This window comes from Neodiprion virginianus, chromosome 2 (assembly GCF_021901495.1).
Source record: "Neodiprion virginianus isolate iyNeoVirg1 chromosome 2, iyNeoVirg1.1, whole genome shotgun sequence".
Taxonomy (NCBI): Eukaryota; Metazoa; Arthropoda; class Insecta; order Hymenoptera; family Diprionidae; genus Neodiprion; species Neodiprion virginianus.
Window position 1 is genome coordinate 32847157 of NC_060878.1, and position 17809 is coordinate 32864965.

At 36.8% G+C, this 17809-nt stretch overlaps 3 protein-coding genes across 3 annotated transcripts; 2 read left to right on the forward strand and 1 right to left on the reverse strand.

Annotated features, from left to right (window-relative positions):
- Positions 1-3505: 3505 nt before the first annotated feature.
- LOC124297639 (mediator of RNA polymerase II transcription subunit 15) lies at positions 3506-11250 on the reverse strand. Its single transcript, XM_046748876.1, has 12 exons — positions 11008-11250; positions 10795-10882; positions 10618-10669; positions 10257-10451; positions 5770-6044; positions 5491-5673; positions 5289-5404; positions 5142-5224; positions 4836-4997; positions 4368-4653; positions 4118-4220; positions 3506-4042 (listed from the first exon to the last, which is right to left on the reverse strand). Exons 1-12 carry the CDS (start codon positions 11067-11069, stop codon positions 3710-3712), a joined length of 1938 nt encoding a protein of 645 aa, XP_046604832.1. The 5' UTR covers positions 11070-11250; the 3' UTR covers positions 3506-3709.
- A 192-nt stretch (positions 11251-11442) lies between these two features.
- Positions 11443-14070, forward strand: LOC124297993 (cell division control protein 6 homolog). The gene is made up of 4 exons (XM_046749493.1): positions 11443-12020; positions 12095-13015; positions 13132-13349; positions 13419-14070. Exons 1-4 carry the CDS (start codon positions 11705-11707, stop codon positions 13650-13652), a joined length of 1689 nt encoding a protein of 562 aa, XP_046605449.1. The 5' UTR covers positions 11443-11704; the 3' UTR covers positions 13653-14070.
- Positions 14071-14318: 248 nt separating this feature from the next.
- On the forward strand, positions 14319-16745 carry LOC124297953 (mitochondrial fission 1 protein). Its single transcript, XM_046749419.1, has 4 exons — positions 14319-14457; positions 15347-15556; positions 15822-15927; positions 16021-16745. The coding sequence occupies exons 1-4, from the start codon at positions 14413-14415 to the stop codon at positions 16110-16112; spliced, it is 453 nt and encodes a 150-aa protein (XP_046605375.1). The 5' UTR covers positions 14319-14412; the 3' UTR covers positions 16113-16745.
- Positions 16746-17809: the final 1064 nt, after the last annotated feature.

Here is a 17809-nt window from a genome sequence, read left to right on the forward strand (position 1 = left end):
TAAAAATTTGATCAACGAAAGTCGAATGACTCAAATTTATTATACACGGTTATTATCGACCAACGTGTTACTGCATGTTAAATATATAAGATATGTCAAAAATTTTACTCACGTATCTGTAATTAAGAATTGATTGGTAATCGTTGCGTAATTTATTCATTAAATTCAAATTTATACGCGCTTAGAAATATTTTTCACACTGAAAATACATGCTCTACGATACGTCATCTTACGGTGTGTACGATATGCACGTGCGTACCTACGTCGAATTATTACGTATGTACGTACGTATACATATACATATACGTGTGGTTATTATAGTCGAGTAAACAGCATGGTTTTCGCACGCAGAGTGAGAGAGAGAGGATACATAGTAGTACTAAGAATTTGCGATAAGGCACACCCACGGAAAGGAGATACGCGATTGGTCGAATATATGGTTGAATAATAGAAGCGGGGATGAAGAACCGTGTAGGATAGTTACGCTGCAGTTATACGACGCCTACGCGTACACACGTGACCCTGAAAACTGAAACGAAAATACAAGGGGGGCTTGCTTACGATTTTTCTACAACGCAGATGTATTCTTTTCTAACAAACACGACGATAGCGATCATTCTGTCAACAACGTTAACTACACGATGACGGTGAATACTTGTTTACGTTTCCTATTGTTTAAAATTATTTTATTCTTCTCTATCGGATTCAGCCGGCAGATTTACGTGCGATGTAGCGTAAAGTTGAACGCACTTTGTATTACGGTGTGTAACAGACGAGTCGGCGGTACATTGAATGAGACTAGAAATCAGTCTGATAAAGCTTTCAAGTTCTCATTCAATTTTCCCTTTCTCTTTCGAATGAGATTTGCTAATGACCGAAAAAATTTCTTTCAAAAATCTGAAGTGACATTCGGTTTTTTTCTTTTCTAACGGCGAGAAACAAAATTGTTGAATTCGATCCTCCGTATCACGAAATGCAAAATTTCGGGTACGCAGCGTGCATTTGCGGTTCGAAGACTTTAGGATGAACTCAACACCGGAAAGGAGACACGAGACTCTAAAAAAGTTGATTTTTATAGGCCATTGCCGATATTTTAATGAATTAACAATTATACATGTATCGAAGTATATGTATGTACATAAATCACACACATGTGTATAGATGTTTGCCTTGCGAAGAGTCACACCTTCCATCATTGCGTTCGATAATGTAAACAGATTACAACTGGTATGCTAAATTTTTTGCTGTACCCGATTAGGATTCTTTCTCTCGGCTAGTTCCGCGATGTAAGTACGTTAACACGTGACCGAAAAGGTTTCCACAAATGCTTTAGTAACGCACTTTTTTTTTTATCGCCATTCGCCTTTTCAACGTCTTACAATTAGTAAAGGTATAATAGAATTGCGTAGGTATTTGTCTCATTCCTATTAATATCTGTCGAACGATAATTGTATGAAAATGTTTTCCTAATTTGTAATATCAGAAGTAAAGACAGGATCTGCGATTGAGATTATTATTTGCGGTTTTAATTAATGAGCGTAATGCAGTGACAGTTAATTATCAACAGAGTTAGTTATCTCTGGATAAAGATATTATGTACAATGTACATACATACGCATATTAATTATCTAAGTTGGAGCTGAGGCCTTGGAGTTGATTTGCAAAACAATATTTTGGCAAAACTTTGAGATTAGCTGTATACGTGTGGACAGGCTTATTATATGTGTGCGTTTCTGTGTACCAAGGAGATGTTTGCTCACGCATGCTGCTCCCGTCCATTCCTTGCGTATCAAATTACACATGCACATACACCTACCGGCACGTGGCCCACGCTACGCGGTGACAATATTTTATCACCTTTTTTTTTTTTCTCTCGAAGATTGAAAGTGAGATGAAATTCGAAATGTGAACAAGATTCTGCCTCGTGGTTCGGAAATCTTTTCATATCGCGTATTCGTAAAAATATGCATGGGTATTATATCACGAGCAGTATAAAAGAAGATACAAGCGAGTAATCCGCTTAATTAATAATGATTTGATATTTGCAATTCCCGCTGACAAGACGTGCACACGTGTGTTTGACCTTCAGAGAAATTGCGTTGTGTTGTGTCACTTGTAGAAGGGCGAACTTTCTCAAGCTTGGCCCGCAATTGGGATTCGTGTCGAGCAGGATATTATTTATCACGATTCGGATACATGCTATTTTCTACCGAAATTATAACCCACATTTAGCGTACAACGTCGAACAACGTTACCCGAAAATGTGTTCGTAGATATCTCTTCGCAATATCTTGATTCGATGGAGATACAATGTGAAGTGTAGAAACCAAGAGGTGAAACACCTACCGGGTGGTCGGTAAATTACTAAATTCTATTGCATGGAAAGCAAGATGTGTATTAAAGAAATAGGAAAGTAGATGAGCATTGTAATATATCAAGTACTTCAATATTGCTAATATCTAACATCACTCTATCAGTCGTATCAATCATTGTCGATTAATTTATATAACCCATGTATTTAATTCATTTGATGGGTTGATATTTTATTTGCGATCGGTTTTTGCTCCAAAGATCCTTCCTGTCAAGTATTAAGTAAGCACAACATTTTTCTTTCCCATCTATAATTAATCAGGTGAAACATTTATCTTAAAACATGAGATACAAGAGATTATTTAAAAGAATTATAAAAATATTTCCTTTTCGTTTGACGTTTGAACAACTAGTAAATAATAATATTCGATGCTTATTATTACTATTTTTTATTGATAAACCAATCGCAAAGCGGTGCATCAAGACAAAGGAGCATCGTCGGTTGATAAAATTTAACACCCTGCCGTAAGATTTAACGAATGGCATCGGGTGTATCGCCTAAAACGAAAGTACCCAAGTAGTACAGGTTGCGCGTGTTTTTCCATCAAGTCAAGTGACGTAACATTTTTGCCATATCGCTTTTCGAACAGCTGCTATTCGTGCCAAGACTTGTATTAGACCCGATATTTGGAAATGTGTGTTCAATTTTTTCTGTTCGTATTGCAAATACATTACTTACTACACGACTATTTGTACTCTGTGTGCACCATTTGCAATACAGACACTTGCGTATGACCGTGACACATTTGTTAACCGAGTTTTTTTAATCATGTTTGTATACCGTTTTTAGTAGACCTAATTTATACCATATGAATTTAAAGAATATATAACAATTAGGTGGCTGGCAGAAAAATATAGATGTCAACAAAATACTAGAGGAAAATCTTGAAGCTACGTTGGGTACCTAAATGCACACTTTGTTAATACATAAGTACAAAACGTCAGGTACGGCGCCATCTGTTAAAAATCATTCGAATTGAATTAACCTGCAAAACTGTTTTGTCTCGTCTGCTTACTAGTATTTAGAGCAGATTTACAGATATTTTACTTAAGGAAATTGCCAAAGAATAATTGAGATGTTTTACCATTGATCGATGGTTTATTGCTAATTGTTGTCATATGTATAACGAAAATATAAACATTATGAAAAATTGTATTTACAAAACGTTGATTGAGTTTGAACAGGAACTGATGTATAATATTATCTTACTTTTTAGGCTGATTGAATTATATATATGAACTGTTTCACTTACAATGTAAATCTCATATTAAATAGAATGGAAAGGATAATTAAGATTTCTACGATTACTGAGCATTCTTACCGACACATTCAACTCAATTAAAGCCCCATAAGCACCGTTGCAGCCGATACAGGGGTCTGCGTTGGAGCACTGGCCTGCCGTACACTCATTTCCCAAGTATCTAATAGTTGTGAGACGGAGAATCGTCGGGGAAGTTTCGATATGCGAGCATTAAGCGCTTTCTGGACGGCACATAAAAAAGTCGTAGCGTTGTACTCGTGAGGTGCCATTACGCAGCGAGGTGCTGTCAAAGGATAGTCGGCTGGAACTGTTACAGACACTGGCGGAACGCAGGGGAGGTGCCGATCGTCAAGCCAACAGACAAGCTGTATACATTTCGAGCCATTTTGCTGAGCAGCATCTAGGCTGACCTATTCAGTCATGAAATAACAATTGTCATCAAGACTATTTAAAATATCCATCAAAATTTTAGGAATCAGTTTTACCTTGAAACGCTGGTCCAGGCGAGCTATTTCGCCTTGCAAAACGTCTGGTATGTCACTCGTCGGTTCCTCCACTTTCTGTTTTTTCAGCGGGGGAGGTAGTCCTCTGTTGAACAGAAATAATATCATATTTGTTAAAATTTGCGGTGCTGTGATAATGATTGATTCATCATTCGCTAAAAATCATTTTATAACATCTATCAATAAATTGGGAATATTTTTTGCTCAAAAAACGAACGAAAAAACTACTCACTTTATTTCTGGGCCAAACAAAGCCTCTAAACAGGGACCGAATGTTCGTTGCAATGTGTGATTGGCTACTGGACTTTGGAGATGGTTGTTTACAGCGTCTAAGAGAGGACTGAAGAAGTGATGTTCTTTTAGAGTTGTCACTGGGGGTCCGACACTTCCATCCCCTCTCTTGAAGTCCAATTTTTCAAGTACAACTTCACACTTCAGTAGAGTATCCAACGGCATGCGTTTACTGGGGTTTGACAATATCTCCAAGAGCTTTTTCATCTTACTCAGCTTGTCCACATCTGAAATCAAATCCCTAAACTTTTGAATATTGTGTCATAAGTTTTTCATTCAAACTTAAATTAAAAATTAGAACTGCATCAGACCAAAGATGGATCGGTAATTAAATGAGATGCACATGAAAAGGTGCATAAAAAATAGTCATTACATTCCGTGGACCATGTACAATACAACATGAACTCACTTCCTTCATTTCCCATTCTTGCTATCATCCTTCTGAGAGGCTCTATGTATTTACTCAGTTGCCGAACTTTGTCTCTGTACGCTTGGTCCTCTTGCAAAGGACTCGGAGTAGCTCCCATCCCAGCTGGAGTATTCAGCGAGCTGCTTGGGGAAGGCGCCATACCTTCGAAAATGTATGAAAATAACTTATTAATCACTTTAGCAAGTCCTTGAAATGATCAACTTTAGCGCAGGATTGTTTTCTTAATTAAAACGTGGATATCAATTAGATTCACTACAAGATTTGAAATTTCTAATTTATACCTACCCACAGAACGTTGAGGTCCGGCCATCATAGCATGCTGTGGACTCGGTGATGGTACCAATGCAGGTGAAGCGACCATTTGATTACTGTGAAGCGAAATTTTTATTAGACTATCATATCTTTCTTATTTATAGTTCATTAGTTAAGTACCTTGAAGGTGCCAGTCCAGCAGGGCTCGGAGCAGATGGAGACGGACTTTGTCTCAAAAACTGATTTGGAGCTGTGTTTCTTGGCCCAGGAAAACCCAAATTCATCATTTCAGTAGGCTGTGAATACAAGCAGCATGATTTTCGTTAAGAATTGAATTGTCGCAGTGCATTGTTCTACACAGTAGAGTTACATCTAAACTTACCTTACGCTGCATGTGTCCCATTTGCTGCGGCATTTGTGCAGGACCCATTTGCCCCGGACCTATCTGATTTATTTGTGATGGCATTTGATTCATTTGCTGTGGAATTCCTCCTTGCATTCCGGGACCGAGAGGTCCACCCATTTGGTTACCCATTTGCCCTGACATTTGTCCCTGCATCTGACCCTTAGAAGATAAATTAAATAAATAGTGATTCACCACTCAGTAACAAAAGACACCTTGCATATATCTATTATACAGATATCAAATGCTTCCACGAACCTGTATGTTTGGCTGCATTTGTCCGGGACCCATTTGGCTTTGCACAATTTGATTCATTTGACCTGGACCCATTTGATTCATTTGCTGTGGCATGTTTCCTTGATTCATCTGGTTCATTTGGGCCTGCATTGGCCCTCCCTGCATTCCTTGCATCGGGCCCATGTGGCCCATCGGTCCACCGGCTTGTCCAGGTATCATTCCCATCCCTGCCATTTTATTTTGCATCCCCGTCATGCTCATTGCTTGGCCAGGCCGCTGATTCAGACTCTGCAGCACTGTTGATGGTCAGAAAGGTTTTGGTAACTTGGGTTTCGTGTACGCTGCATTTATCTGAATTAATATTTACCCGTGAATGGCTAACTGCAGTACACAGTTCAACAGTGCCAAGACTGAAAACCATTAACCAGCATCACTTTATTTCAATACATCAAATTAGAATTATTAAGCCATTGATTTTCCCATAGCCAGGGCAGAATATCGCTCTCAGTTAATAACAGAAGTAAGCTCCGGAAATTGTCAGGAATCGAAATACTAATAATATATTCACACGAGTTTCATCAATTCAAAATAAATAAATTAGTACTTGTTTCAGTTGGTTAATACAATTGTATAAATATAACGAATAATATATATAATATAAATTTTTATTTCAAAAATAAAGACAGTTCTTAAAAGTGAGGAAATCTTTGGACTAAATAAGTGATAGATATCTAACAGAAATCTCTTAGTAGGATTAGAAAGAAAAAAAACCGAAGACTACTGGTTCAATCATTCCAGGTGCTAGTATTGACTCAAATCATTGAAATCATAACGATCCCCAACCAATTCTCTTTCCATAATTCTGCTGAAGACTTCCTCCAATGTCGATGAGTTAATCAAGCCCAGTCTTCTATGGATAATTTGATCATTCTCATACTGGTCATCGTCTCGCAGGTTTGAAAAGTAATGAAACGTGAAGTCAACAGCGATGATCGAAGTATGTACATTAAAAGTAAATGAGAGCAAAAGCGAATCTCTTATACTTGTCTGTAGAATACCTGGTGGCCATGCGTTATCTCTCATTTCGATTTCCATTTTTGTCATTTTTTCGTTTAACTGAATTACTATATCTAAATAATCATTTTCGACCTTGGCAATAAATAGGTGGAAGTAGTGTTGTTTACGAAAAAAGCTCAGCGCGTCTTCGCGAATCTTTACAACACTGGTTAACACCTTTTTACTGAAAGGATTATGAAACACCTCTAGCGGTCGATGGAATTTTATCGAAGGTGGTATTTGGCATCGACCAAGACTAAATAGCCATTTCCTGAGAATTGGAACGTAGGTGATAATTAATCTTAGTGTAAAGTGTTTTAATATCCGTCCGTCCATTTCCAGGTGGCATTTAAATCTAACTATTTCCTCGGTGAAACGTACCGACATTCCTGTAAACCTTTCTACCTTTTCTCTAAGAGTGGTGTCAGCATGTATTTTTTCTATCCATCTATGATGTGTAATCAACTCTGCATCTCTAAAATCCAATAATTTATATAAGTTTTGTCTCGATGGTGATTCTCGAAGACTTCGAGCTGCACTCGAATTTTCCGAATCGTAACACGGGTCACTTTCAATAGTACTTGCATATTGTGCATAGTACAAGTTTGTATTCCGCTGCATTGTTTCTTTTTCTCTTGCACTCTGTTTTGTTTACACTTTACGAAAAAATTATCAGTGAAAAAATGTCAATATGGAAAAAAATTTTCCCTAGTAATTGGGGGTGAATCTAGAATTGGATTTCTTCTCTGCGTAAAAGTCCAAAAAATGGAATTCAGTATATTATCAATTTTTGCGCAGTTCCTTTCAACAACTTTTTGTCCTACCGGTTACTTGCATACGCATACACATATGTATGGCACGCCGCAAAACCACGGTCTTCGCAAAACTTTGTATGTCGGTAAGGTAGTTGCAAATACTTACCAAATTACACCAGCAGATGTCACTAGCAAAAGCTGATAATTTCAAAGTAATTTCAGATATTACAAATTATTGAAAACTGGAAAATCACAGAAAAATAGTCATTCTTATCGAACTCATACATTTTTTTGCATGGAATCGTAACGCATTAATCTGAACATTGGGTAAAATAGATAATTAGTTTTTACATTTCGTCAAAGGGATAGCAAACTACATCCATGCAAGAGCGATGCCTTCTACCTGTTCAGAAACACAATAGTCGTCAAATTTATTGTATTGCGATTTCCAATGACCTTTAAAAGAATTGGATAATCTATTTTGGGAGTTCGTAAATCGAAATTACAACAGATCAACCAAAAACGTCTCACTGATTTAATTTTGTAAGAGAGTAAAACCAAAGAAAAAACACGAATACCACTACTACCTGATCTGATCTTTTTCCTTTTTCACAAAAAAATACATTATCGTTTTTGCCCAACTCAAGCACAACAGATGTTCGAGGCTAAATCGAAAATAAATAACATTCAATGATGCAAATGTTTGCCTACTGAGAGTGAACTCCCCAGTTTTTGGTTACTAAATTTCAACTTTGATTATCGTCTCAGTATAGTATCAAAAGGTGATAATGCAATTTAAAATCACATGTCTGTAACTGAAAAATAGGAATTCAGCTTCAGTATTCGAGAACCAAATATTGTTCTTTTTATTGAGTGTGCATTGAACAAACTACTTTCCATCAATTCTGTGAATTCTATTTCGAATTTCAAAACATGAAATTAAAATATCAGTATTTAATAATGTCCATGAAAATATTGGACAACTTTGAATGATCTGTCTCAAACACGTTTAACAAATACGAAAACAAAAATGTCAAACAGGAGACAGCTAAAAATACCATTTTAGAAAATAAATTACAATCAAGAAACCTTAAATTAATCCAAACAAATCAACAGTATTCACAGTACGAGAAACAGAGAAACAATTTACACAACTACAGTGATAAAAAATAAAAAGTACGTGGCTGTAAATGAGAGGAAAGCGCCGTAAAAGTATAAAGACATAAGTCAGGTTACATCAAATAAAAAAAAAATTACGAAAATTAAAAAAAAAAAAAAAAAAAAATCTAAAAATGAAATAAAATAAAAGAAATAAATATAACTGCATAGCTAAAAAATCAATTTAAAGTCATGAATAAATAGAAAATACATGAGATGACAAGGAAAACCAAGGTGAGACTGCACGCCGTCGCGCATCCTCAGCAGCTAACAGGTGATTAAAAAAACTCTGTTCGTAGCGCTTCAAAGAACTGGAATTCCTCAACTCGGTTGGAATGCATTCCGGCAACTTATTATTTTTTCTTGCATATAGTGCAAGTGAAAGGAATTCCTGTGAGTGTGTGAAGTCACAGCTATTTGTTTTGCTTACAACTGTCAAAAGCATCTGTGACTGTGAATTTTTTAATATTTTGAACTGATAAGTCGAAGATATGATTTTAAATAAATGACAAGGTCCACAATTTCTGTTGGGAATATGAAGCTTTACGAATACAATGAAAATTCTCCTATGGCACTCATGAAGACATGGATTGCAGAATAATCTATTGTTTGTGGTCATTCAAATAGATAAATTTAAGAAATCTATTACAAGAATACAAAATATACTAGATGACTTTTCAGATTTGGAAAATCAAAAGAATTCATTAACAATTATCATGTTAATAATGTTCCATGTTTGTAAGAATTGCTGTTCGATACCTCAATTATTCGACATCGGGAGTTCATTTACACCTTTCAAAGTGGCAGTCAACTGATCCATGCTCGTTATCGTTATAAATTGCGTAAGCAGCATAATTTTATTGTCCACATACATTTTAACATGCATATTCGCCAAAACAAGAATTGTTTTTCTGATACTGAAGTCGACTTCCACCTATTGTGACTAAAAAAAAGTTTCATGTCCTGTGGTATAACCCCAATTTGTTGAACGTAAAATAGTTTCATGCAGTTGAACTCATATGTTCGTCAAATTAAATTCTGATTTCCCTTTCTCGGTTTCTTGGCTCATATCTGAAAAATTGATCGTTTACAATTACGTGAGCACGTTTCAAATTAAAACTACCGCTGGCTTCTTCACTATTTTGGCTATAGGAATGCTTCAATATGCAATAGTACTGAGCAGTTTTACAAGAGAAGTAAATAAACGTGTACTGCAATTCAAATCGAAACATGGAAGAAAAAATATGAAAAAACAATGTGCTCACACTTTTTCCCAAAAACAATATGACATAGCTAAAATGTGTATTTTGCAAGCAGCAAATCCAGTGTTACTCTGTTTGGCAGAGTCAGCCTTGATCATACACGCAACCAAACTGGTCACATTTTATGTATAGAGTTCAATCTTCTCAGTATAATCTTGCGTTATACACAAATAAACATGCTGACAAGTCTTTCCTAAGAATGCTACTGCGAAATGGTATTCAGTCCTTTTTATCCCTCTCCATACATAAAACTCAATTAATATAATTTCATACTAACAGTTTGTTGCCGTATTAGGTGGAGGCTGCTGTACCATCCCTTGTTGTCCGGGACCGGGTCCTCCCATCCCTAGCATCTGGTTATTTCCTGTACCTTGGCGAGCCAAGGTTTGCAGAGCTCCAATTGGATCTGGCATGCCTTGACCCCCGGCATTCCCAGTTCCAGGTGCCATACCACCGCTAGTTTTTTTGGTATCTGAAAATGGGTGTTTGTGATTATGTGGTTGACGATATGTGAAATTTGTTACAAATGGTTGTGAGATTTACGGACTAGTAAAATACACTGCCAAGTTAGTGTTGTAACCGAGTGTGGAAGATAATGCTAACAATTATGATATTGATATTCATTTGATAAAGCTTACTCATTTCTCTGACGTGGAGTATCAGTCTGGCCACAAAACCCAGGTAGTCCTCCTTGAAATTAAAAGCCAATGAGTTTTAGTGAAAAGATGTAGAGAAGGATGATAAGTAGTTCAAGTATTTTCAGTTAGTTTCGAACGTAATATAAAAATTTCAATAAAATATGTGAGAAATATAACCTTTGTTTTTGCTTTTTGGAAAACGTGATTTTCCATTTCTACGCTGTTTTTTGAAGTCGGCATCCCGGATCTAAGAATCGCTTCATCGCTAAAATGGTAAAAACGAAAACGAACAAATTTAATAATCGAGCAAAATGATGCGTGGCTACTGCAAAAATCTTTTCCGCCTTTGACAGGATGTGTCATAGCGGTAATAATACGGGATAAACTCACATTTTCGCTACAACACTCTGCCTAAATGCTGGCGTACGCCAAGAGCCTTCATCAGCTGCCATACTGGCCCTACTGAATTAACTTATCAAAAGTTTGTACGAATATTTAATTAATTAGCAATTACACGCCGCGATTCAGGCTTTCAATCACGCTTTCAATGCCGTCTAACCACCCACACAACACCCTACAATAAGACGGACTTTGATAAGACCGTGATTTTGATGCTTCTTCCACCAACCAGTGTTGCCAATTGGTTATAATCGGTGAAGCGACTGAAACTATCGTTCCACTGTTGGTCACTTTGGTATTTAGCGTCGTACTGGGGTGGAATGCGGAATAGAACCAGCCAATAAACGTCGAGTTCCTACTGCGTATGCGTGACCTGTTGCGTTACAAGGCAATTCCCGCGTTTTCGAAGTAATTTACCCGCGAAACAGCTGACGCAGTATGCATGCCAGCGACTAGCGAGTGCCGAGTATTCGAGAAAGCAGTTGTCATTGACGCCTGATAGCAGTTAGTAAATTCGCACGGTTATATCGTGTTGCTAATGAACACTCGTAATATCAACTTATGATAAATCAAACGTGTTACATCAAATTCGTCACAAATATTAAAGTGCAGTGAAAGTGAACGGACGATAATTATTGTATAGTTAGTAGTGTTCATATTGCAAGCAAGCCTAGTGCGTGTAGACAAAATGTCTACTATACAAGCAACTATACCCTTTAATATTAGGAAAAAAAGCTCGAAAACTACGTCGTTTTATGGCATTAAAGAGAAAGCTGTGACTGAGGACTTCAGTAATGCGGCGTTAAGACAAATTCCCGAATTGAAATACACCCCTAGGGTTAAAAAAATCGTAACCTTAACAAGCAGCGACTCGGACTCGGATGCTGACGTAGAAAATTCCGCCATAACAAAACGATCGGTAAAATATTCGAGAAAGCGAAATACAACCGACAAAGTCTCGACCCCAAAGAAAAATAATACAGATGGGAAATCTGACCATTCATGTATGTCTTTTCGTAGCTCAAAATTATAGAGAACATCTTGACATATGCTTATCAATAACTGTGTTTTATTCTAGGTGGAAATGGTGCCACTCCTCCCAAACAGAAAAAAATTGAGGAATCATTCTCTCCGTCGACACCATCCAGTATGCTAGGTCTTCTGGATTTAGAATGTGTCGTAGAAGATGTGGAAAAAATCCAAGCAAAAAGGCTTCTTAAATCTTCCAAGTTTCAAAGCGCCCGTAAAGCTCTACACAGTTCAGTATCAGCGAATTTACCTGGGAGGGAAAAAGAGCTGACAGAATTGCGAGAGTTTATATCTCATCGCTTAAAGGACTTTAGTTCCGGTTCTCTCTATGTCTCTGGACCTCCAGGGACAGGGAAAACTGCTTCTCTGTCCAAGATTATGCTTGAGCCAGAGTTCAAGGCGGCGTTCAAAGTGATTTATATTAATTGTACGGCGATAAAGTCAGCTGGTGCTATTTACGCCAAAATCGTTGAAGATCTGGGTCTGAATCTTGCGAAAACTGAGAAGGCGAACAGGTCAACACTTGAAAAGTATCTGAAGTCAAAGCATCAAATGCTCCTACTTGTTCTCGATGAAATAGATCAGCTGACCACCAGAAGTCAGTCGGTTCTCTACACAATTTTTGAATGGCCCTCTAAAGAGGGATCCAAACTTGTTCTAGTCGGAATAGCAAACGCTCTGGACCTTACTGACAGAATTCTTCCTAGGCTACAGGCAAGGTGTGAACTCAGGCCAAAATTGATGCATTTCGCACCTTATTCTAAACAGCAGATAGTCAATATTATCACGGAAAGACTCGAGGAGGCAAATGTATCTGATGTTCTGAATAAAGTAGCTGTGCAAATGTTGGCTGCTAAGGTTGCAGCTATTTCTGGGGACATTAGGAAGGCTTTGGATATCAGCCGTAGAGTCATAGAGATTGCAGAAGCTCAAAGAGTCGCTCAGGTTTTACAGCCCTGTAACGACAATGGTGAGCAATTTGGAGATTGGAAAATTCGAGGATTTTCAATTTAAAAATTACAATCTTAAACTAATTCTTTTGTCGTGTTACCATTGATATGGCATCAGTTAATTTTCGGATTATAGGCAGTAACATTGCGGGAAGTCCACGAATACAACAGGAGATACCTCAAGAGAAATCAGTTGGTTTAAAGGAAGTTGTCATGGTTCTGAACAGCGTTTATGGAGGTGCCCAGAACATCAACAATGAAGAGAGTATATTTCCCTTGCAGCAGAAGCTGCTACTGTGTTCACTCATGCTAATTCTTAATAAGGGCAAGAACAAGGATCTGACGATTGGAATGGTAATTGAACTCGTGGATGGTGATAATAAACTGCGAGAAAATTGAATCAATTTTTTTTCCTATTTGCAGCTGCACGAGGTGTACAAAAAAGTTTGCAAGAAACGAAATATACACATAGTCGACATGTCCGAGTTCGTTAGTTTGTGCTCCCTTGTCGAAACTCGAGGTGTATTAAGAATAGTGGGTAAAAAGGAACCCAGATTATCGAAGGTACATCTACTGTGGGACCAGGAAGAACTTGGAGGAGCATTGCAGGATAAAACTATGATGTCAGAAATTTTAAATGATGCATCTTGTCTGTAGAACGGCTCCAAGATTGTCTATTAGCAGCATCAACGGATAAGACTAGAGTGCCTTTCGTTTTTATTAGAAACAATTTTTAATTAACGTTACGTTTGATTGTAAATTATTTTTTGCGCTACTCGGATTGTTCACGTCTTTTTGAAGTGCACGCGATAATGTTTTGGAAGATTTTTCAATCAATCTTATTTATTATCGATTATTTTATCATACTTCTAAAGCGGCTTATTCACTTATCATAATTGCACAAGTCAACCGAAACAATATTGACGCGCTCTTCGAGTAACATTTTTTCACCCTGTACTGACCGAATAATAATTGTTATTGTACCTAATGAATTAGCCTAATTGCTTAGCAATCATCAATTCCACATTTTGTATGAATGTAGTATCGTGGATTAATAAAGTATTGTATTTATATACGAAGAAGAAATTTTCTTGATGCAATCGCATTCAGTATGCCCTTATTTACTGGTCCATTGATCGAAAGCAAACTCCAACAAAATTCTCAAAAGTTTGAAACGAAAATTTTTTCAACGATTCGTCCCTTGAAACGGAATGGTCGGTAAAGTAAAGTTATCGATAGGAACATAAGATGTATTTAAATTGTTCGCGCTTGTAACGCTTGGCAGTAACAACGCCGATTGGTGCATGGCGACAAGGAAAAGAAGAGAGGGAACTGAGGTATTCATCAGCGTATAAGTCGGTAGGTATTACCAGTGTTAGCAGTTTTTGACGGTGGTGACTAACGTGACATCGGAAACATGGAAGACGTACTGGACGAGGTGGTTTCTTCTGAAGATTTAAAGGTCGGTTGACATTATTTTAATGCAATATTAATTATCACGGTTACGATAATATTCCATGGCATGTGTCGCGGGTGAATTTGACAGAAATTCGAAGTGTATTTTGATTTCTACGAATCGCCGTCTCTACTCCGGGATCGCAGCTAGGCGAGGTTAATAGTCTGAACTGAATAATGGGAGATCCTAAAGATCATTTCTAACATCCGCGACTTACGAATAGTTGGATTCTCTCAGTTCTCCGAATCGTTATCTTTTTATAACAGCTGTTACTCCAGCGATACATTTTTACTTCCTAACAAATCCTGCTGCGTATTCACGACAAAGTCGTACCACCATAACCTTTAAAGTATCGATTCACGCACGACATTGTGCAAATTTAATCTTAATTTCCAGTTCCATTACCGTAGGACCAAATTCGTTATCGACGCGGCATCCGTTTCTTCAAACAAAATACAAATGTATCTATTCAACGGCATGTCACGCAACTCACCAATACGTAATCATTTCAAAATAACGTGACTCACCTATAAAGAATAAGAGAAGAAAAAAAAAAACATAAAAAATGCTAGAGAGAACCTGAAAAATGGGAGTTACTTGTTTATCATTTTTGGTTCTCCAAACTGAATTGACTTTGTAAATTAAACTCTATGATTATTTCTTATGTTGCAGCTTTTTATTACTCCGACATTTTTCCATTTCGAACCTACACATTTCACGACTTCATTTTATCATTTTCAGCACTTTTCTTTGTGTATATCTGAATCTTGATAGCGAGTAACCAACTCACTAAACGTCATGATAGTTACTTGGCTGTAATAGATAATACTATGGTGTATAATATGTTTAATCGTTGTGCAATAATTGTAGGTTTGATTACTCTGATTATTTACAGAAATTCGAAAGAGTTTATCACGAACAGCTGCACGCTTCAAATGTTACCCAAAATGCACAGTTTGAATATGCATGGTGTTTGGTCAGAAGCAAGTACTCGGCAGATATTCGAAAAGGAATTATCTTGCTTGAAGATTTGTTCAACAAAGAAGGAGAGGCGCTAAAACGTGACTGCATATACTACCTAGCGATTGGAAATGCTAGAATAAAAGTATTTATTATTGAATTGAATATTAATATCATTAAACGATGGACTTTATCTTTGTATCTTTAAATAGGGAATAACTAAACCTTTTGCAAATCTCATTGTTTGTCAAGATAACTTTGTAACAGTTTTTACTTTCTAAACATTCTTTGATATAATTTGATTGCTCAAATTAAATTCATAGCCAGTTACCTTTCACGAAGGAGTCTGAAATATCAAAACTCGTGCATTTGAGCTTCAATAACACATCTGTATATCATTTTCTATTAAGGAATACACCAAAGCTTTGTCATATGTGAGAGCGTTTCTGCAAATTGAACCAGGCAACCAGCAGGTCCAGCATTTAGAAACGACAATAAAAAAGAAAATGGAAAAGGGTAAGACTATAAATTTTTTAATATAATATGTTGAAAATATTTATGTAAAAATAATTGTTACCTACAATTTTTTTTTCTCGTTTTTTACCAAAGAGGGACTTGTTGGCATGGCAGTAGCTGGAGGAGTAATAATTGGACTTGCAAGTATTTTGGGATTAGGAATTGCAATGGCAAAGAAGGGTTAATGAACACTGTCAGAGTCTGTGCATCATCGACAATGTTTAATGGCAAACGATGTACAGCAGATAGAGTGATAACTTTTGAGTAAAAAATTACGCTGATACACATATAGTGATGATCTTTGCGTAATACGAATTAAAAATAAATGTATTTTCTTTCCATCATTTCGTTTCGATTTTCAATTTAGGTGAAATAAAAATCGCCTTCCATGTTTTTATACTTATATATTTAAACTGATTTTTAGTAGTGTAATTTGAAAAATTAATTTCTTAAAAAATGTTACCGCATCATGAATTACAGTTCGTATTATTCAAAAATAGGCGGTTAACGTCACAATAATTCCGTAGTAGTTATGGATGCTTGTTTTGGATACATTCCAAAATCTTTAGCAATGCATTATCCTCTTATTGTATAGCTTCCTTGACTTTATTTAAATGTTACATTAAAAAAAAATCTTGTCTCAATTTGTACGCGTAAATTAATATATAAATCGACTATTCGTACTATAGTAGATATATTTATGCTATTTTTAGGCTGTGTATATAAGAATGAAGTTACAGTGTGAAATGATCATATCTATGTTATTTACGGAACCCTAAATAAAATCTGTGTTTCATTCAGTTACCAACACAGACAAAGGCGTTTCTTTTTTCTTTGCATTTCCTGTACACCAGTAATTACCGCATCATTACTTCAATAACCCATTTCTCTTTCCGTACTCATTTCTGATATTTTACAAAAAGTTCGGTAGTATTATAATGAAAATAAATTTCTTACCTCTGAAAATGACATCGAAAGCGTTCAAATTACGCGCCCGGGTGTCTTAACACAAACTATGCGAGCTATTGTTTTCCGTTCTTCAGTCACTAGTTTTTCGAAATATATCGCGCATTGGTCACAGGGAGTTCGTGCGGGGTTTCGAATCAACAGGCAAGCTTGTTACCTTGTAAGAAGTTCCGTTCCTCTCAGATTGCTGGCTGATAAAATTTGAAAATACCGCAAAGATTTGCATGCAACACACAAAGAGGGTGAGTTCCGGTTTCGATGATTGACAATTGACGATCAGTCGGTCGTCGCCGCGTTGTTCTCACGACGACCGTTGAGAAGTTTGAATCCTTTCGCAGCGTCACTATCTGTTCGCGTATCAAATAAATTATACAGAAATTCTACCTGTAAAGGTATACAAGGTGAATCGTTCAAAATACGAAAAACTTTAAAAGTTGTGAAACTATATACGATAACGTGTGGTGCGAGCAGCGCCGATTTTATCTCTGTTCTTCATTTGTTAACCGGTAGGCACATCGCCATTGTCGGTGAACTCGAGCTTACATGTCGTTCAGTGATATTTCGGGAATACGGTGATTAATAATCTGGATTCGTTATTTCCTGAACGTATCTGGTTTCTATTAGTGAATTTCCAATCCTTTTTCGAGAAGAAAGAGCTAGTTAACTCAGTGTTTGTAAGTGAACTTCCCAATTTTTGTTGGTGATTGAAAGCTTTCTTATGTTCTTTTAGATTTTTGTGCCCGCGAGTGAAACGTATGTACGTAATATGACTAGTAAGCTCGCGATTTGCTATGTGTAATATTTTTTCGTCAAAGAATTTTTAATGTAGAATCAAAATAGCTTTACCTAGTTGCCATAGTGAGTGTGGAACCAGATCTACGCAGCCTCAGATTCTTGGAATTTTCGGTGCACGCAA